Below are 18,020 nucleotides of genomic sequence, written 5' to 3' on the forward strand. Positions count from 1 at the left end.
AGGCCAAAGAGATACGGGTGTGCAGCTAGAACACACACATCGCTACAGCTCCAGGAAAAAGCCCAATATTGGCCAAAGAGATAATGTTGTGCAGCTAGAATACACACAACACCACACCTCCGGCATAAAGGCCAAATAGATAGGGGTGTGCAGCTAGAGCACACACATTGCTACACTTCTGGCATATAGGCCAAAGACATAAGGGTGTGCAGCTAGAACACATAAATCGCAACACCTCCGGCACATAGGCCAAAGAGATAAAAGTGTGCAGCTGGAACACACACATCGCCACAACTCCGGCACATAGGCCAAAGAGATAAGGATGTGCAGCTAGAGTACATACATCGCCACACCTCCAGCACATAGGCCAAAGAGATAAGGGTATGCAGCAAGAGCACACACATCGCCACACCTCCGGCACATAGGCCAAAGAGATAAGGTGTGCAGCAAGAACACACACATTGCTACACTTCCGGCACATAGGCCAAAGAGATAAGGTTGTGCAGCAGGAACACACACATCGCTACACCTCTGTCAAAAAGCTGAATATAGGCCCAAGAGATAAACCTGTGCAGCTAGAACACACACATCGCTACAGGTACAGCAAAAAGCCCAATATAGGCCAAAGAGATAAGGTTGTGCAGCTAGAACACACACATCGCCACACCTCCGGCACATTGTCTAAAGAGATATGGGTTTACAGCTAGAACACACACATCGCCACACCTCCGGCATAGAGGCCAAAGCGATAGAGGTGTGCAGCTGGAACACACACATTGCTACACTTCTGGCACATAGCCCAAAGAGACCAGGGTGTACAGCTAGAGCACACACATTGCCACACCTCCGGCATAGAGGCCAAAGCGATAGAGGTGTGCAGCTGGAACACACACATTGCCACACATCTGGTACATAGGCCAAATAGATAAGGGTGTACAGCTAGAGCACACACATCGCCACACCTCCGGCACATAGGCCAAAGAGATAAGATTGTGCAGCAGGAACACACACATTGTTAGGTTGTGCAGCTAGAACACACACATTTCTACAGCTACAGCAAAAAGCCGAATATAGGCCAAAGAGATAAGGTTGTGCAGCTAGGCCACACCTCCAGCACATAGGCCAAAGAGATAAGGGTATGCAGCAAGAGCACACACATCGCCACACCTCCGGCACATAGGCCAAAGAGATAAGAGTGTGCTGTTAGAGCACACATATCACCACACCTCTGGCATATAGGCCAAAGAGATATAAGTGTGCAGCTAGAGCACACACATCGCCACACCTCCAGCACATAGGCCAAAGAGATAAGGTTGTGCAGCAGGAACACACACATCGCTACACCTCTGTCAAAAAGCTGAATATAGGCCAAAGAGATAAGCTTGTGCAGCTAGAACACACACATCGTTACAGCTACAGCAAAAAGCCCAATATAGGCCAAAGAGATAAGGGTGTGCAGCTAGAACACACACATTGCCACACCTCCGGCAAAGAGGCCAAAGAGATAAGGGTGTGCAGCTAGAAAACACACATCGCCACAACTCTGGCATGGAGGCCAAGGAGATAGGGGTGTGCAGCTAGAGCACACACATTGCTACACTTCTGGCATATAGGCCAAAGACATAAGGGTTTGCAGCTAGAACACACAAATCGCTACACCTCCGGCACATAGGCCAGAGAGATAAAAGTGTGCAGCTAGAACACACACATCGCCACACCTCCGGCATAAAGGCCAAAGCGATAGTGGTGTGCAGCTAGAACACATACATTGCTACACTTCTGGCACATAGGCCAAAGAGACCAGGGTGTGCAGCTAGAGCCCACACATCACCACACCTCCGGCACATAGGCCAAAGAGATAAGATTGTGCAGCAGGAACACACACATTGTTAGGTTGTGCAGCTAGAACACACACATTTCTACAGCTACAGTAAAAAGCCGAATATAGGCCAAAGAGATAAGGTTGTGTAGCTAGGCCACACCTCCAGCACACAGGCCAAAGAGATAAGGGTGTGCAGCTAGAGCACACATATCACCACACCTCTGGCATATAGGCCAAAGAGATAAGGCTGTGCAGCTAGAGCACACACATCGCCACACCTCCAGCACATAGGCCAAAGAGATAAGGTGTGCAGCTAGAGCACACATATCACCACACCTGCGGCACATAGGCCAAAGAGATAAGGTTGTGCAGCAGGAACACACACATTGCTACACCTCTGTCAAAAAGCTGAATATAGGCCAAAGAGATAAGCTTGTGCAGCTAGAACACACACATCGCTACAGCTACAGCAAAAAGCCCAATATAGGCCAAAGAGATAAGGGTGTGCAGCTAGAACACACACATTGCCACACCTCCGGCATATAGTCCAAAGAGATGAGGGTGTGCAGCCAGAGCACACACGTCGCCACACCTCCGGCAAAGAGGCCAAAGAGATAAGGGTGTGCAGCTAGAAAACACACATCGCCACAACTCTGGCATAGAGGCCAAAGAGATAGGGGTGTGCAGCTAGAGCACACACATTGCTACACTTCTGGCATATAGGCCTAAGACATAAGGGTGTGCAGCTAGAACACACAAATCGCTACACCTCCGGCACATAGGCCAAAGAGATAAAAGTGTGCAGCTAGAACACACATATCGCCACACCTCCGGCATAGAGGCCAAAGCGATAGAGGTGTGCAGCTAGAACACACACATTGCTACACTTCTGGCACATAGGCCAAAGAGATAAGGGTGTGCAGCTAGAACACACAAATCGCTACACCTCTGGCAGATAGGCCAATGAGATAAAAGTGTGCAGCTAGAGCACACTCATCCTTACGCTTCCGGCAAAAAGCCGAGTGTGCAGGGGGTGTGCATCTTGAACACACACATTCTCACCAGCAGCTCCCTCCCTGCTGGTGGGCACCACCACACACACCCCCCGCCCCCTTGAGAGGGCGCTACTGTGGCAGCCAAGAGGCGAGGGGCCTTTCGCGAGGACGGCTTCGCGACCTGCCCGGGCTGCGGGAGTGCGCGCAGGGCGCCAAGCTCACCTCTGCTCGGGCCGCCGCCGGCTCCATGGAGACTACACTTCCCAGGCTTCTCTGCGGCGCGCGCAGGGGGGGGGGAGTCTGGGCTACTCCCAGCTGCGCCCAAAGGAGGCGGGGCGGGGGCGGCGCGGGAGATTCAAACTTCCCAGCTGGGAGCAGTAGCAGGTCCGCGGCTGGCCGGAGATGGAGCGGCTGGAGATGGAGCAGCCCCGGCGGGAGGGCGCCATCGCCGGGCCGGTGCCGGAGCGGACGGGCTGTGAGTAGCCGGGAGCAGCCCCGTGGCCGTCGGAGGAGGGACCCCCGCGCGCGTCCCGGGGCTGGGAAACTGGAGCTGGGCTCTCCTCCAGCTGGCGCGGCCCCCGCCCAGTCAGCAACCCCCGTGGGAGCGGCAGTTCGCCCGCAGCCGCGGAAGGGCCCGGCTTGCCCCCCACCCCGCCTTGGGGTGTCCCAGCTGGCCGCAAGTCGCGCCTCCGGGTGGCCCTGCCTGCCTGCCTGCCTGCGGGGTCAAACCAGAAGGGAACCTGTTGCCTTGGCCCGCTGCTTGTGGCTTCCAGGGCTGGGGCGCCCCTCGGCGTCGGCTGTGCCTTGCGGGGTCTGACAGCGGCCCCCTGCTAACTCTCTCCCTTCGAGCAAAGCGGCAAGGAAGGAAAAGGGCGCGCGGGGGGGGGGGAGCGGACTGACCTGTTTCCGTAGCGTTGGAAGAAGGGAGCAAGCCAGCGAGGAGCAGAGCAGGCGTCTGAAACGGCCGGCGGCTAGTTCTGGCACCGGTGCAGGGAGACGGTTGGCCTGAGTCACGCCCGAGACCGCAGGAAGGTCTGCGCGCTTCCTCCCTCCCAGGCTGCCGGCGGGGGCGGTAGTCCCGCCCGCCCCACTCCCTGGAGGCACCCGCCGGAGAGAGGCCGCAGAAGGCCCTGGTTTGTGGGGATGGGACGTTTGCCAGAAGCCGGAAGCTCTGGGCAGGGCGTGGGGGGTGCTTCCTCTCTTTCTGGGGGGGGGGGGGAGGAGATTGAGGGGGAAGCAGAAACGTGTAGCCCTTCTCATCGGATGTGAGCATAGCTCACAGCTTTGAGAACAAGGGGCGCGTTCTGTGCAGCGAAGGGAGGTTGTAACTCTGAAGTGCTGGGACTCTTTATGAAACGTCACACGTGGCATTCCTCTAGTTCTGCTCAAACAGTAGGAACCTCGGAAGCTGCCATCGACTGAGTCAGACCCTCGGCCCATCAATCTCAGTATTGTCTTCACGGACTGGCAGCGGCTTCTCCAAGGCTGCAGGCAGGAGTCTCTCTCTCTCAGCCCTATCTTGGAGATGCTGCCAGGGAGGGAACTTGGGACCTAGATGCTCTTCCCAGAGCGGCCCCATCCCCTGAGGGGAAGATCTTACAGTGCTGCTCACACTTCTGGTCTCCCATTCATATGCGAACCAAGGCGGACCCTGCTTAGCTAAGGGGACCAGTCATGCTTGCTGCCACAAGACCAGCTCTCCTCCAAAGATTAACACTTTTTCTGGTTTCAAGAGGGAAGCATCAAGGGATTGTGTTCAAAGGAGTTTTCACGGGTTCTCCAACTTGGGGCCCCAGATGTTGGACTACAACTCCCATCATCCCAGCCACAGTGGCTAAAGGCAGCTGGGGGTGGTGGGAGTTGGAGTCCAGCCACAGGACAAGCTCCGGGACGCTGCTCTGCACCCATAGAGAATCGTGGCCGTTTTGGTGTGTTCCGGTTCCTGCTGGGTCTCCTCTGTCCAAGAGAGTCTTGCAATAATATTTTCCCTCCCCAGATGAGCGCCTTACAGCGGACGAGATGGATGCCCAGAGGCATCGGAACGTGGCCTACCAGTATCTCTGTCGCCTTGAGGAAGCCAAACGGTGAGCGGGCAGAGCTTGTGGGGCGTGAGGCGGTGTCCCCGCTAAGAGGGATCCCCAGATGTTGTGGACTACAACTCCCAGGATCCCCAAGCAAAAGCCACTGGAGCTGGGGATTCTGGGAGTTGGAGTCACCAACATCTGGGAATCCCTGTGAGAGAGAACACGGGTGTGACCGACCACTGCATGAGGCAGACTGTTCCTCTGTCAAACAGCAGCTACAGTCAGGAAATGACACCAAAACTTGGTGTCCTGGCCCCTCCTCCCCATCTCCGAAGCCCTTCCACTTTCTCAACGCCCTCCTTGGCATGCGGGCCCAGAACTGGCCAGCAGGTTCCAAGGGAGGCCTGGCCGGTGCAGGATAGAGCAGGGCTGCTGTTTCTCGTGATCAAGACACCGCACCTCTGTCAATGCGGTCCGGGATGGCATTAGCCTTTTCAGCAGCTGCATCCCCCCGCTGGCTTGTGGTCCACGAAGACACCCGCTGGGGGCCCTTTCCCGTGTCCTGCTGCTGCCAACCAGCTTTTCCCCGTCCTGTCCTTGACGTGCTTTACTGTTCTTACTACTAAAATGCAGGGCTTCGTAATACATGATAAAGATAAAATTGTTGTTGCTTGTTTGTTAGCTGCCCCGTAACATTATTCTCTGGTATGGAGCTACATGGGGTGGAGAGAGACGGTGCTCCCGCTCTCAGGACACAGACATTGGGGTTACCCAGCGGAACTGACTGGCAGCACAGAGAGAACAGACAAGCGAGTCCTCCACTTGACCTAAAACGTAAAACCAACCTGTGGAACTCACTGCCACAGTTGGTGGTTGGCTTAGTTGGCGTTAAGGGGAGGTTAGGCAAATTCCTGGAGGAGGAGGAGGAGATTGGCCTTGATTGCTGAACTGAGCCTCCTTGATCAGAGGCCGTCTACCCAAAATGTCAGTGAGCGGGTGGCAGAAATTGTGGCAAGGCTACAGCCTTCAAGCCCGGACTGTGGACTTGGGGCTGCATCGGCCCAGCTGTTGTTGGAAAGGGGTGCAGGATGAAGTGCCCCTTTGGTGGGAAACCTGAGCTGCTGGCAGCCTTATACTGAATCCCGAATCCAGCCAGGTTCCCCCGAGTTCTTTGATATTAGAAAGTGGCAGCGGGGTGGGTGGGTGGTCTTAAGTTCAGGGTCGTCTTCTTTTCGGGTAAATGCAGAATACGGGCATGTGTGTTGCGGGGGGAAATAAAGAGCCTCCCTTTCTGCTTGGCCCAGCTGGATGGAGGCTTGCTTGGAGGAGGAGCTGGCCTCGCCTACCGAACTGGAGGAGAGTTTGCGGAACGGGGTCATCTTGGCCAAGCTCGGCCACTTCTTTGCTCCGGACGTGGTCCCCCGGAGGAAGATCTACGACCTGGACCAGGCCCACTTCAAGGCGAGACTCCAGGCCAGAGGGGAAGTGGGGCTCTGGGCTTGGCCTGTTTCAGCCCGGGGGTGGGGACGGGGGGTGCAGCTCAGTGGCCCGGCCCCTGCTTGGCGTGTGGAGGACCCCGGGGTCGGCCGGCCCCTGTTCCCTGCCTGGGGAGCTGCTGCTGCCCGCCCGAGCAGAACACCCTGAGCTGCCCGAGAGCCTGACCCGGAGCCCGGCAGCTGCCTCGATTCAGTTCCGACTCGGCTTTGCGCGCTGCTCTGACGATGCTCCCTTCCTCCTTCCAGGCGTGTGGGCTGCATTTCCGTCACACAGACAACATCAACCGCTGGCGGGAGGCCATGAGCCACGTGGGACTCCCCACGGTAACGGATGCCACTGTCCTCTCTCTTTGCGCCCGTTGGCCTGGAAATCTGATTTCCTGCCCCTCCCCAAAAAACCACCGTGGAGGAGCTCCCACTGAGATGCCCGCCTCTCTCTCTCTCTCTCCTTCTCGACAGATCTTCCACCCCGAGACGACGGACATCTATGACAAGAAGAACATGCCCCGCGTGGTTTATTGCATTCATGCCCTGAGGTGAGAGGCCACCCCCCCCCCACACACACACCTTTCTCTTTCTCTTTGGTGCCAAGGCCCCCTCGTCTGGTCTGAAGCGGGGCAGTAGATTCGGCTACCTCAGTCTCTTGCATATCTCATGCGGCTAAAGAGAGTGCTTCCCACCTGCCCTTGCTAGTCAACAACATCTTGGGCTAGCGTTTGGCCATGAAACCCTGGCCGCCTTCTCCTCTGGAGGGCTCTTCTCATGCCCTGTCTGAAGTCGCCTAGCTCCTCTCTCTGGTGCTCTAACGGGGCTGTCCGGCAACCTCACGGTTCTTGTGGCTTGAGTTTGCCTCGGATCGCTCCGACACTTCCCCGCGGATCGTCTCTCCCCACGACCCGCCCACCCGCGCTGGTTTCTCCGCAGCCTGTTCCAGAGGAGCTCCACCTTTCCCTCTCTCCTTCCTTCCTCAGTTTGTTCCTGTTCAGACTCAGGCTGGCTCCCCAGATCCAAGACCTGTACGGGAAAGTCAAGTTCACAGGTAGGACTGTCATGGGGGGGAGGTGGCGGCAGCTAGCTCTGCGGGGGCTTCTCCGTGGGAGGACAACCGCTCTGCACACGTCTGTTGTTGGGAAGGGTTTGTGGGAATCCACTCTTGGGAATCGGTGGGGACCCACTCTGGAGCCTGGAGTTCCCTTTTGAGGCGGCCGTGTTCCTTGGGCTCTGGGTCGATGCAAAGACGCCTTAAGAAGAGCCAGGTGTTAAGACCTTGGTCAAGCTAAAGTGCCTGAAGAAAATATAAACCTGTGAAATGAGGAGGGCGCCTCATTCAGCGACAGGCCGCCTGCTTCACATGCAGAAGGTCCTGGGTTCAATCCCTGGCAGCAGCTCCAGTTAAAACAGGGGTCCTCAGTCTGGGGTCCCCAGATGCTCTTGAGCCACAAAAGCAGCCCTGGAGGTCTCTGCGGTGCAGGGCTCTCTAGGCACAGATCTTAATGGCTGCAGTCCTTTTGCCAAGGCCGATGCCAGCCCCAAGCGGGGGGACTGGGGAGGAGGCCAGCTCTCTGGTCTGGTGCATCATCTCAATTGGTCCCCCAGAGTTCTGGCTGCCTCCGGAGGCCGTGGGGTTTAGAGATTGGAGTCGGTGGGGAGGAGAGCCAGACAGGTGGCTGTTGGCTGGGCTGGGTTCTGATGCCTGATTTGGAAGCGAAACCCACTTCCCTTTCTCTCTCCCTGTCCTCCTCCTCTTCAGATGAAGAAATAAGCCATATGAGGTCCGAGCTGGATAAATACGGCCTGCAGCTTCCAGTCTTCAGCAAAATCGGTGGGATCCTCGTCAGCGAGCTCTCGGTGGATGAAGCAGCAGGTATGTGGACGTAGGACGCTGCCGGATACCGAGTCAGACCCTTGGTCCGTCTTGTCCACACTGACTGGCAGCAACTCTCCTAGGTTTCAGGCCGACATCACTCCCAGCCCTACCTGGAGATGCTGCCAGGGATTGAACCTGGGGCCTCCTGCGTGAAAAGCTGGTGCTCTCCCGCTGAGTTACGGCCTCATCCCCTAAAGGGAATGCCTTGCAGCAGATAATGCTTGCATGTGGTCTCCCATCCAATTGCAAACCAAGGTGGCGCCTGCTTAGCAAGAAGAACCATTCATGGTCCCTGCTGCAGGACTAGCTCGTTTCCCCCCCGAGTCTTGTGTGGACGCACCCGGGGGTCTCCCCCGCGACTTCTGCCACCACGGCAGCCTGCTTCTCTGCCCCGTCGCTCTGTGTGCAGTGGGGTCCCGCGTCTTCCCTGCGCCACCGTGGGTGCCCCCGGCCCTCATGAGACCCCTCTGGACCGTCCCCCGTTGCTCTCCTCCAGCCCAGAGGCAGAGGCGGTGCTGCTGTGTCGCCCCCGAGGGCTCTTGTGGGGCGTGCCTCCCCGCCTTCATTGCTCCTCCCTTGCTTCCCCCTGCTAGTCCACGCCGCGGTCCTGGCCATCAACGAAGCCGTGGAGGCCGGGGTTGTGGAGCAGACGGCCGCCGCCCTGCGCAACCCCAGTGCTCTGCTGGCCAACCTCCGGGAGAACCTGGCTGCTGTCTACCAGGAGATGCTCTACCGGGCCAAGGCGGCCAAGAACCAGGTGGGCGCAGGTGCCGGGAGAGGGGCTGGCTGGGCTCAGGGCCCGCTCTCCCTTTGCCTTGCCTTGGACGATCCTCCTCCCAGCGGGGCCCCACACCCCGTACACCTGCCTGCTGCTGAGTCTGACCTGTGGTCCCTGCAGCTCAGGGTTGCCTGCTCTGACCGGCAGCGCCCCCCCCCCCCCCCGCCGAGTTCCAGGCGAGGGTTTTCCCAGGGCCCTGCCTGGAGGCCTTTGCATGAAGAGCAGCAGGAGCGCCAGCCCTGAGCTGCAGTCCTTCGCCAAGTGGGTGGCCTGGCCTCGCTCCGTGTTGGCCAAAGACCGCCCCGCATCAAAGGGAGGAGGGGGCCTGGGAGGGGGGGGGGTCTCCGTCCTGCTGAGGGGATGTGGTCCGTGTCCGGTTGCCCTCGCTTGGGAGACAGCCGGTGGCCCGAGTTCCTCTTGAGCTCCGGCACGGCCTTTGCGGCTGCCGTTTATAGAACACGTCTCAACTGAAGCCCTCAACACAGAAGAAGAACAATGAGGCGATATTTCCTCCCCCCTGCCCCCCCCGAAAGGGCTCATGATACTAAATCCCTTCTGCAGAGCAGGGACGAACGCTTGCCCGATGAAAACAGGGGGCTGCCCTGGACCACAGCAAGCTGAGGCCCCCCTGACTTGGTGGAAATAACTCTTGGTGGCCCCCAGAATTGGCCGGGGTCCCTGGCGGCGGCTTCAGCTCCAGTGCTCCGCAGCCCCCGGGCAACCGTCAAGGACCTCGGCTTGAGAAGCCCTTCGTGGATTCTGCAGCTAGTCGCTCTTGCTTATCCTGACCGCAGCCGGGAATGCCGAACGGTCTCATGGTGTCCCTTCCTTCCTTCCTTCGCCCAGCACCTGCAAGATGTCCCGGAAGGGGGAGACATCTACTCCTGGTGCCTGACGCAGGCCGAGATCCAGAGCAACGTCGACAAGGTGAACGGTAAGCCGTGATCTGCCCCCTCCGCAACGGCCACTCCAGAGGTAGAAAAACCAGGCTCCGAATCCATGCCTGGGACGATTCTGCCCTGATGCCTTCGTTGGCAGAAAACTGCCGCCTGCAAGCCTGCTTCCAGCCACGGTTTCCAATTCTGGTTTGGCAGCGGATAGGAAACCATGGCTTGCCCAATCGGCCTCGGGCTTCCTTGACCGTGGTCTGGCGTGATATCTGAAGTGAGCCGTGATGCGGCTTTGGTCTCCCCTTCTGAGTTCCCATGTGAATATAGGAAGCCGCTGCCTACTGAGTCTCACCGCTGGTGTCTCAAGCTCAGTTTTGTTGGCACTGACTGGCAGCAGCTATCCGGAATTTTAGGCTCTAGGTTCTTTCCCAGCCCTGCCTGGAGTTGCTGCCAGGGACTGAACCTGGGGTCTTCTGCATGTTCCTCCTAGGGTTGCTTTTTGTGTTTAACAGTGACAGGCGCGCTAGAAGTGGTGGATGACGCCCTGGAGGGGCAGGACCCCCAGGCCTTGCACTGCGCTCTGCAGGATCCCGCTCTGGCCTTGAGGAACCTGCAGCGGGAGAACGCGGATTGGTACCTGGACCAGCTCAGTGGCGACCGGGAGCAGAAAGCCCTGGTAAGGCTTGGGGATCGGGGCCATGCGATCTGCCAGCCGCTCGGCCACTCGGCTGCTTCTGGCCTTGGGAACCCCAGGGCTCTGGCGTGGCGGGGATGCTGTCCGTGGCCACCTGGCCCAGCCGTGGCGACTAGGACCCTGCTCTTGGTTTTTGGGCTCTGCACCAGGAAACCCAGGGCGCAAAAGACGCAAGCTGGGCAAGGCTGACATGACCCCCTTGTTCTGCATAAGCTAGTCACTGGGGGTGGTGGTGCTGGCCGGGCTGGACCCCTTATTCAGCTTCCCCTTGGGGCTTCGGAGCCCCTGCAGCCCCCTCACGCGCTGCCTCTCCCTCCCTCTCTCTCGGACATCATCTCTACCACAGAGACCAGCAGAGCTTGTCCTCTTCCTCCTCGCTCCCCCTTTCCCCTTCCTCTAATTTTTTCCCCCCAAGCGTTGCGCGCCAGTTTTCTGCCCAGTGTCTGGCAGTCCTCGAGACCAGGGCCACAGGCTGGTCCGGACGTCGCCAGGAGCCCCGCTTTCCTGGTGCACGGACGGTCCCCCCCGCCCCGGAGGGGCTCTTCTCCCCGCGGCTTCGCCTCCCGCCCTCACGGCTCTGCTCTCCTTGGTCCTCTCTCTCTCCGTGCAGGAGCTGGGCTACGTTGATCTGCTGGAGCCGGAGGAAATCCAGGCCGGGGTTTATGCAGCCAACGAAAGGGGGGGTCGGGAGCGAGCTGGTGAGTGGGGGGGGCGTGCCGGGAGGGGGCCCCTGGACGGAGGGGCCAAGGCCCCAGACGGGGGACCCCTGTGCTGCCTCTGGGCGCTGGCCCGCCTCTGTCCCGGGACCTTTCCTCGCCACTTTGGTGTGGCAATAATGAAACCCTCACCCCCCCTCTCCGCACAGCGAGGCAGGCCGTGAGCCAGATCAACGCTGCGCTTCGGAGGGGAGTGGCGGAAGAGACGGTGCGGGCCCTGAGGCGCCCCGAGGCGCAGCTGCCGGAGGTCTTCTCCTTTGCTGCTCCGCTGTACCAGGCAGAGCTGGCTGCCCTGCAGAGGCAGCATCTGCAGGTGAGGGGCAGGCGTGTGGGGCGACCTCGCTGGGGTGGGCTCCAGGCCCCTCTGAGTGTCGGCCTTCCCATGCTCTTCCGGGCTCCTCCCGGGTCCAGAGGCCACCTTTCTTTCGGCCCAGGGCTCTGTGGGGATGCAGGAAAAGCTCCGGGTGTGGCAGCGCCCCGGCCGTGAATCTCTCTCTCCTTGGCAGCCCTCGGCGGCCTCTGGAGCACCAGCCTAAAAGCTTGTCTCGCAGGTTCTAACATAATACAGTTCTGCTTGCTGGCATGCATTTCTCTAGAAACTGGAAGAACCGGATGCAAAACGTTTTAATCCAAGGCTATCTGGAGAAAAAGATCTTCTGGATCTGTACTCGAGACCCCAACACCCCATAGCCTCCCTCTTGGAGATGATAATCTTCATGTTGGGATTGCGGGGGGGAGAGGAGGAAACGATTCCAAGGGAGGGTTCTCTGGGGTGGAGGAACCATGGAGAGGTCCCTCGTTTCCTCCCCTCCCCAATTATTTTACAAATAGCATTGATTAATCAAAATTTAACAAATATTAATTTCAAACTGTTTAATTGTTTTTATTAAACTGAAAACCTCATGCTAACTGAGCAAAGAGGCCCCCTTTTAAAGGGGCGATTCTCTTTATTGAGCAGGGGGAGAGCAACCGTCCGTCTCCATCCCCAACACAGCATCCCTCCAGTGGCTGGTGCTGGGGTCTACCTTATGTTTCTTTTTAAAAATTGTGACCTCTTTGGGGACAGGGAGCCGATTGATTGATTTACTTGATTGATATCTGTGTAAACTGCTTTGGAAATTTTAGTTGAAAAGCAGTATATAAATATTCATTGTGTTGTGTTGTGTTCTGTAATTGTGTTACGGAATTGTGTAATGTTTTATACACTTGTATTTTAAAGTATGTACGCTGCCTAGGGATATACATCAGGCAGTACAGAAACAGGAAGGATACACAATATTGTGTGTGTGTGTGTGTGTGCACATGGCTAGAAAGAGCATAGAATTATGCAGCTTAAGATCAAGATGAGTTGCAGAACTGAGTGTTTCTTGGCGCGGAACTGAATGTTGCATGCCTGCAGAATCTGCCGCCGCGAGAACGTCAGTCCCTTCACGCATCGCCTCTCTGTCCGCAGGGGGAGCTGGTCCCAGAGGAGCTCTTTGTGGCGGTGGAGATGCTGTCTGGGGTGGCGCTGGTCAACCAGGCCCTGGAGGACGGGGACGCTCGCAGCTGCTGGAGGAGCCTGGCCAGCCCCAGGCTGGGCCTCTCGGAGCTGGAGGATAGCCACGCTCAGCGGTGAGCCCGTTGTCCCCAGCCCAGCAGCCGATAAGGATTCTTGACCGAGTGCTAAAAATCTGGAGAGAATCGAAGGAATTCTGAATATCATCAAACTTTAAACAATACAATTTTTTAAAAAAACTCTCTCCCCCCCCAGCATATTCCAGTGTGAAAAGTAGGGCATTCAACTAATTGCAGTGACAGGATTGTTGATGCAAAACTTAGTATCTGTAGGGAACTACCAAGTATGACTTTATGGACTGCTTTTAACATACTTGTATAACGCCCACTGCTGCAGTCTCCAGGGAGTTTACAGCAATAAATCCAAGAAACTTTAACCATTAAAGCCTATAAAACTATCACATTAAAATACCCATGAAAACTACCAGAGGGCTAAAAAGCTTGGCTGGGGAGGTGGGTCTTCAGCTGTTTCCAAAAAGCCGGCAGGGAGGGAGCTGCTCAGTCTCCACAGGAAGTGCGTTTCAGAGCCTGGGGGTAGAGACAGAGAAGGCAGGCCTTTTGGGGCGATCACCAGGCGGCACCCTCAGACGAACCTCCTCGAAGATCTTAATAGGCGGCGGGGTTCATAGCGAAGAGGGTGCTCTCCTAAACATTGGGGACAAATCAGTCCACAAACTCTTCAAAACAGAGAGCCGATTATATAGCTCCATCTGTACATAGTGCTTTGCAACAAGGTCTCTGCCCCAAGGGGTTTGCAATCCAGAAGTGGACAAGAGGGAAACTGCGGAAGGAGTGGAAGCAGGGTTAAGCGGGAAGGATCATTTTGCAGACAAGCACGTGGGTTTAGCTGCCGAGCGGGGAGGTGGAGTTGCCCCTGGAGGAAAACCGTCCGGTGTGGTGGGGGGCTGCTTGCCCTGATTTCTGGAAGCTCCTGGTAACCTCCTGCCCCTTCCCAGGCGGCGTGTTCACCCAGGCTCCTGATGCTGCCCGTCTGGGTGGACAATGCTGAGCCAGACAGACCAATGGTCTGACTCCGTCTATGGCCGCTTCCTCGGTTCCTTCGTGTTGGTTATCACCAGACCAGCTCCCCTCGCCTTGATCTAAATCTCTGCCTCTGCCCCTCTGGCTCCCACCCTGGTGTCTCTCGGCTGGGTGTGTTACAAATGGCTGCATTTTTCCTTTTCGAAGTTCGGAGTCAGTCTTCCGTTCTGCAGACCGCCCTGAGCATGAGAGGCTGTCCATCAGGGAACTCTTCTTTAATTCCGCAGCTATTTCGAGGACTTGTCCAAACAGAAGAACCGGCTCCTGGGGGGTTTCCTCGGCTGGAACGAGATCCAGGCCTCCGTGAACGGCGTGAATGTTGCCGCCCAGGAGGAAAGCGACAGTAAGCGTCCTTGTTGCCCAAAGCCCTTCACTTCAGTGGGCTGTGTGTGTGCGTCTGACCAGGAGAGCGGAGGGAGCCCCCAGGACTCTCCCCCAGCCCCAGGAGGCTTCTCGGCAGCATGCAGCTTAGGACATACAGCGTTGGAGTCGGAAGGGGTCTCGGGAGGTCTTCTCAGGGCCGGAATGGACTCCAGCCTCCCGGACAGGTGGCCGTCCAGCCTCTGCCCGGAAACCTCCAGCATTGCATGAGGCAGGCTGTTCCACTGTCCGACAGCTCAGCTCCTGGGGAACTTCTCCAAATGTTTAGTCTGAGATCTACCGAGCGGGCTCGGTTTGCCATGGCTCCCTTCCTTCTGCTCCTTGTCCTGGGCCGAGCGACGGGGGCAGCCATGGCACGCCTCTCAGGCAGCCCTCCGTGGCTGTCCATGGAGCCCTCTGGGATCTGGGTTGCTCCCTCCCTCCCAGTCTCCTTCTCCTGCTTCCTTCCTCTGGAAAACAGAAGTTGCTGCCATCCGGCTGATCAACGCAGCTCTGGAGCAGGGTGACGCCGAGAAGACCTTCACGGCCCTGCTGCTGCCGGCTGCCGGCCTCTGCGAAGTAGCGCTTCCCACGGCAGAGCGGTACCATGCCGTGCTGACCGCGGCACGGAGGCAGAAAGCTCAGGTAGGAGCAGGGGTGGCGTTTGGAGTGGCTGTGCCTCTAAGAGGGGAGGCTGGGGCCGTCCGGGTGGCATCTGAAGCAGCCACACATCTTGTTTATTATTTGCATTGATATCCCGCTCGCCCTCCGAGGAGCTCAGAGCGGTGAGCGTGGTGGTTTTTATCCTCACAACAACCCTGTGAGGTCGGTTAGGCTGAGAGATACAGGACTGGCCCAGGGTCACCCAGTGAGTTTCATGGCTGAGTGGGGATTTGAACTCGGGTCTTCCCGGTCCTCGTCCAGCACTCTAACCACTATGCTATGCTGGCACGCTCTCGCTCTCTCTCTCTCACGCCTTGTGGTACTCGGGAGAGGCGTGTGTCTTTGCTCAGGATGGATTTGGAAGGTTACTTTAGAAAAGCTGTGGGCCTCCGTGGACTCCTTTGGCCCAGGCATGGCTGGCTGAACTGACCCCTGGTGGTGGTGGTGGCGGCTGCTTTCTCTGAGCTCCCTCACTTTTCATCATCATCATCATCTTCTTCTTCTTCTTCTTCTTCTTGGGAACTCCCTTCCCCTGGAAAGGGGCCCCCGCAGCCCGGCTTCTAACCCTCCTCCTTGGGAGACCTCCCCGTTCCACCCACACCCTTCCCCTGGCGATGCCCTGGAATGGCTCCTGCTACCTCCGTGGCATCCTGTGATGGGAACCCCGGAAGCGGCCTTCTACCGGGCTGGACCCTCGGCCCACCTAGCTTGTCTACACAGACTGGCAGCAGCTCTCTCCGCCCTGTCTGGGAGGCGTTGCTGGGGAGGGAACTCGGGACCTTCTGCAGGCAAGCAGAATGCAGGGTGGCCCCGCTCCCTCGGGGGAAGACCTGACCATGCCCACACCCCCATCTCCCATCCAAATGCAAACCAGGGCAGACCCTGCTTAGCAAAGGGGAGCGTCCCTGCTTGCGGCCCCAAGGCCAGTGGAGCCCTCTTGACCTTCTCTGCTGCCCCAGGTGACGGGGGATGCTGGAGCCATGTTGTGGTGGGAGGAGATCCAGGAGGGCGTCTCCAGAGCCAACCAGGACACCCAAGCAGCAAAGAGAAGTATGAATCCCACTGGGGGGGGGGTGTATGAGAGAGAGATTCCTCCCAGTGTCTAGCCGAAATCCGCTACTTTGCGGTTTCAGCCCAGAGGAAGGTGGGGCCTTCTGGTTGACCCCCAGCTGATCTGCAGTAGGCTGCCAAAAGTGTCCAGCTCCCTCCCAGTTCAGTGATGGCAGCCACCGCTTAAACTATAAGCCATTTGGCATCCCTGGGGTGCGGGCGCTGGGATGTCATTTGTGGTGGACATGTGACCTGAGGCTCATGGGGGGCAGAGGGGGGGCATCCCCTCCCCTGGCCGCACCCTGCACCGGCTTCCGTGTCCAGCCCCCCAGCTTCAGTTGGTAGACCTGACTGAGGGGTTCTGGGTGAAAAACCTAAAAGGTTCTGTGGGGCCAAAGTCCTCCCACGTCCGTCTGCTGCTGGAGCCCTTGAGGCAGCGGACCGAAAGCCCTTCCCGCCATCCTCTAGCCCTCATGGGTTTGAGCCGCCGTCTGCAAGCAGGGCAGTGGCCGGGGGGATCCCCGAATGGCCCCCCAGCCCCCCCCAATGCTGGTCTCCTTCTGTTCCGCAGTGGCTCTGGGCCTCGCTGCCATCAACCAGGCCATCAAGGAAGGGAACGCGGCACAGACGGTCCGAGTCCTGCGCAACCCGGACGTCTCTCTGTGCGGCGTGGTGGCGGAGTGTGCCAGGGCCTACCAGGCGCGGCTGGGGGGCCTCCTGGCATCCAGGAAGCCCGCAGGTGTGTGGGGCGGGGGCGGGGGGGGCGTCTGTGAGCTCTCCAAGGGCCCAGCGAGCGTGTCCTTCCTCACAGCATGGTCTCCCCAGTGTCCTCTTCCTTGATCCGGCTTCCAGGGACCCCCACAGCCCACTGGGTCCGGCACCGGTTGAAGGACGGGGCCGAGTATTACTTCAGCCTGCAGACGTTTGAGGGCTCGTGGGCCCGGCCGCGCCCCTGCCTGCTTCACGCCACGCATCTCAGCCGGGAGGAAATCCAGGTCTGTGGGGCTCTACAGAAGGGCGCTTCTGGGGACCCCCTTCCGCTGTGGTGGGAGGCTTGGCTCCCTCTCTGGGTTTCCCACCCCACTCCTCTCTCTCTCTCTCTCTCCCCTCTTGGAACGGAAACGTGCACCTTCTTACGCTGCGTGTCCCTTCCGTAACTTGAGATTGCGCGGGGTCTAGTTGGGGATCGTGCCCCCTTTGACGCGAGGGCCGAGAGGAACGCGCTGTGAAGTGGGACGCTTGAAATGTGTATAAAGCCCGCTAAGGGTGCCTGCTGGAAACTGTCCCTCATCAGTTTCTCACCTGGGGGCTCTCCGCCTCCTCCTCCTTGCCCTGCCCTCAAGGGGGCAGGGGGAGAAGTCCATAGCTGAGCATTTCCAGCGTCCAACTTGTGGCCCCGTCGGGCCAAACTGAGATCACTCACCTGCCATTCTAGGACCAGGGCGTGGCTGGGTAGAAGATAAGCCCCTAACCCCAACCCGGCAAAAATCTCCTAACTGAGTAAAGAGGCAACGTCTTCTATTTCACAGTTTTTATATATATATGTGCCCCACCTCAAACTAGCAGGTCTGGGCAGTTTACAGCACAACGTGAAACAAATCAAAACACCAAAACCACAATTCTGGCCCCAAAGTCTGACTCGTTGCAGAAGGCTGCTTCCTATTGGGTCCAGGAGCCCATCCAAACCGATGCCTGGACCTTGGGGGGGATCGCAGCCCCCCCCAAACAAAAAACCTGGCTTGCCAGTCATCCCGACCAAGAGCATCTCCAGTACGGCTCATTCCTCCTGCGGCTCCCCTTCATTGACCCCTCTCCCCCCCCCCCCCGCCCCGCTCAAATACACAAATGGTGTGTCTGGGTTGCAGTCCACAATCGCCAGTGTGACGGCGGCCCACAACCAGGAGCTCCTGTGGGCATCCCGCATCCCGCTGGTCGTCCGGCTGCAGGCCCGCATGCGTGGCTTCCTGGCCCGGCAGGCCTTCCTGGCCCACCGGCACCTCTTCTCTCGGCAAGTGCCGGCTGCTATTAAGATCCAGGTAGGGAGCGGCTTCTCCCCCCCCCCCGCCC

The 18,020-nt window shown here is 58.3% G+C and overlaps 1 protein-coding gene across 2 annotated transcripts in view; it reads left to right on the top strand.

Annotated features, from left to right (window-relative positions):
- Positions 1-3,162: 3,162 nt before the first annotated feature.
- Positions 3,163-18,020, top strand: part of IQGAP3 (IQ motif containing GTPase activating protein 3) — a 30,107-nt gene continuing 15,249 nt past the window's right edge. For both annotated transcript variants that reach the window (XM_053278421.1, XM_053278422.1), the window contains exons 1-19: positions 3,163-3,292; positions 4,814-4,901; positions 6,146-6,302; positions 6,584-6,661; positions 6,797-6,873; positions 7,309-7,376; positions 8,088-8,201; positions 8,798-8,961; positions 9,829-9,916; positions 10,385-10,548; positions 11,177-11,264; positions 11,432-11,595; positions 12,736-12,896; positions 14,108-14,223; positions 14,722-14,885; positions 15,863-15,953; positions 16,525-16,692; positions 16,806-16,948; positions 17,819-17,989. In XM_053278421.1, the coding sequence (XP_053134396.1) occupies positions 3,220-3,292; positions 4,814-4,901; positions 6,146-6,302; positions 6,584-6,661; positions 6,797-6,873; positions 7,309-7,376; positions 8,088-8,201; positions 8,798-8,961; positions 9,829-9,916; positions 10,385-10,548; positions 11,177-11,264; positions 11,432-11,595; positions 12,736-12,896; positions 14,108-14,223; positions 14,722-14,885; positions 15,863-15,953; positions 16,525-16,692; positions 16,806-16,948; positions 17,819-17,989 (2,337 nt within the window). In that variant the 5' untranslated portion in view covers positions 3,163-3,219. The remainder of the gene's footprint in view (positions 3,293-4,813; positions 4,902-6,145; positions 6,303-6,583; positions 6,662-6,796; positions 6,874-7,308; positions 7,377-8,087; positions 8,202-8,797; positions 8,962-9,828; positions 9,917-10,384; positions 10,549-11,176; positions 11,265-11,431; positions 11,596-12,735; positions 12,897-14,107; positions 14,224-14,721; positions 14,886-15,862; positions 15,954-16,524; positions 16,693-16,805; positions 16,949-17,818; positions 17,990-18,020) is intronic.

Source organism: Hemicordylus capensis, chromosome 14 (genome assembly GCF_027244095.1).
Source record: "Hemicordylus capensis ecotype Gifberg chromosome 14, rHemCap1.1.pri, whole genome shotgun sequence".
Lineage (NCBI taxonomy): Eukaryota > Metazoa > Chordata > Lepidosauria > Squamata > Cordylidae > Hemicordylus > Hemicordylus capensis.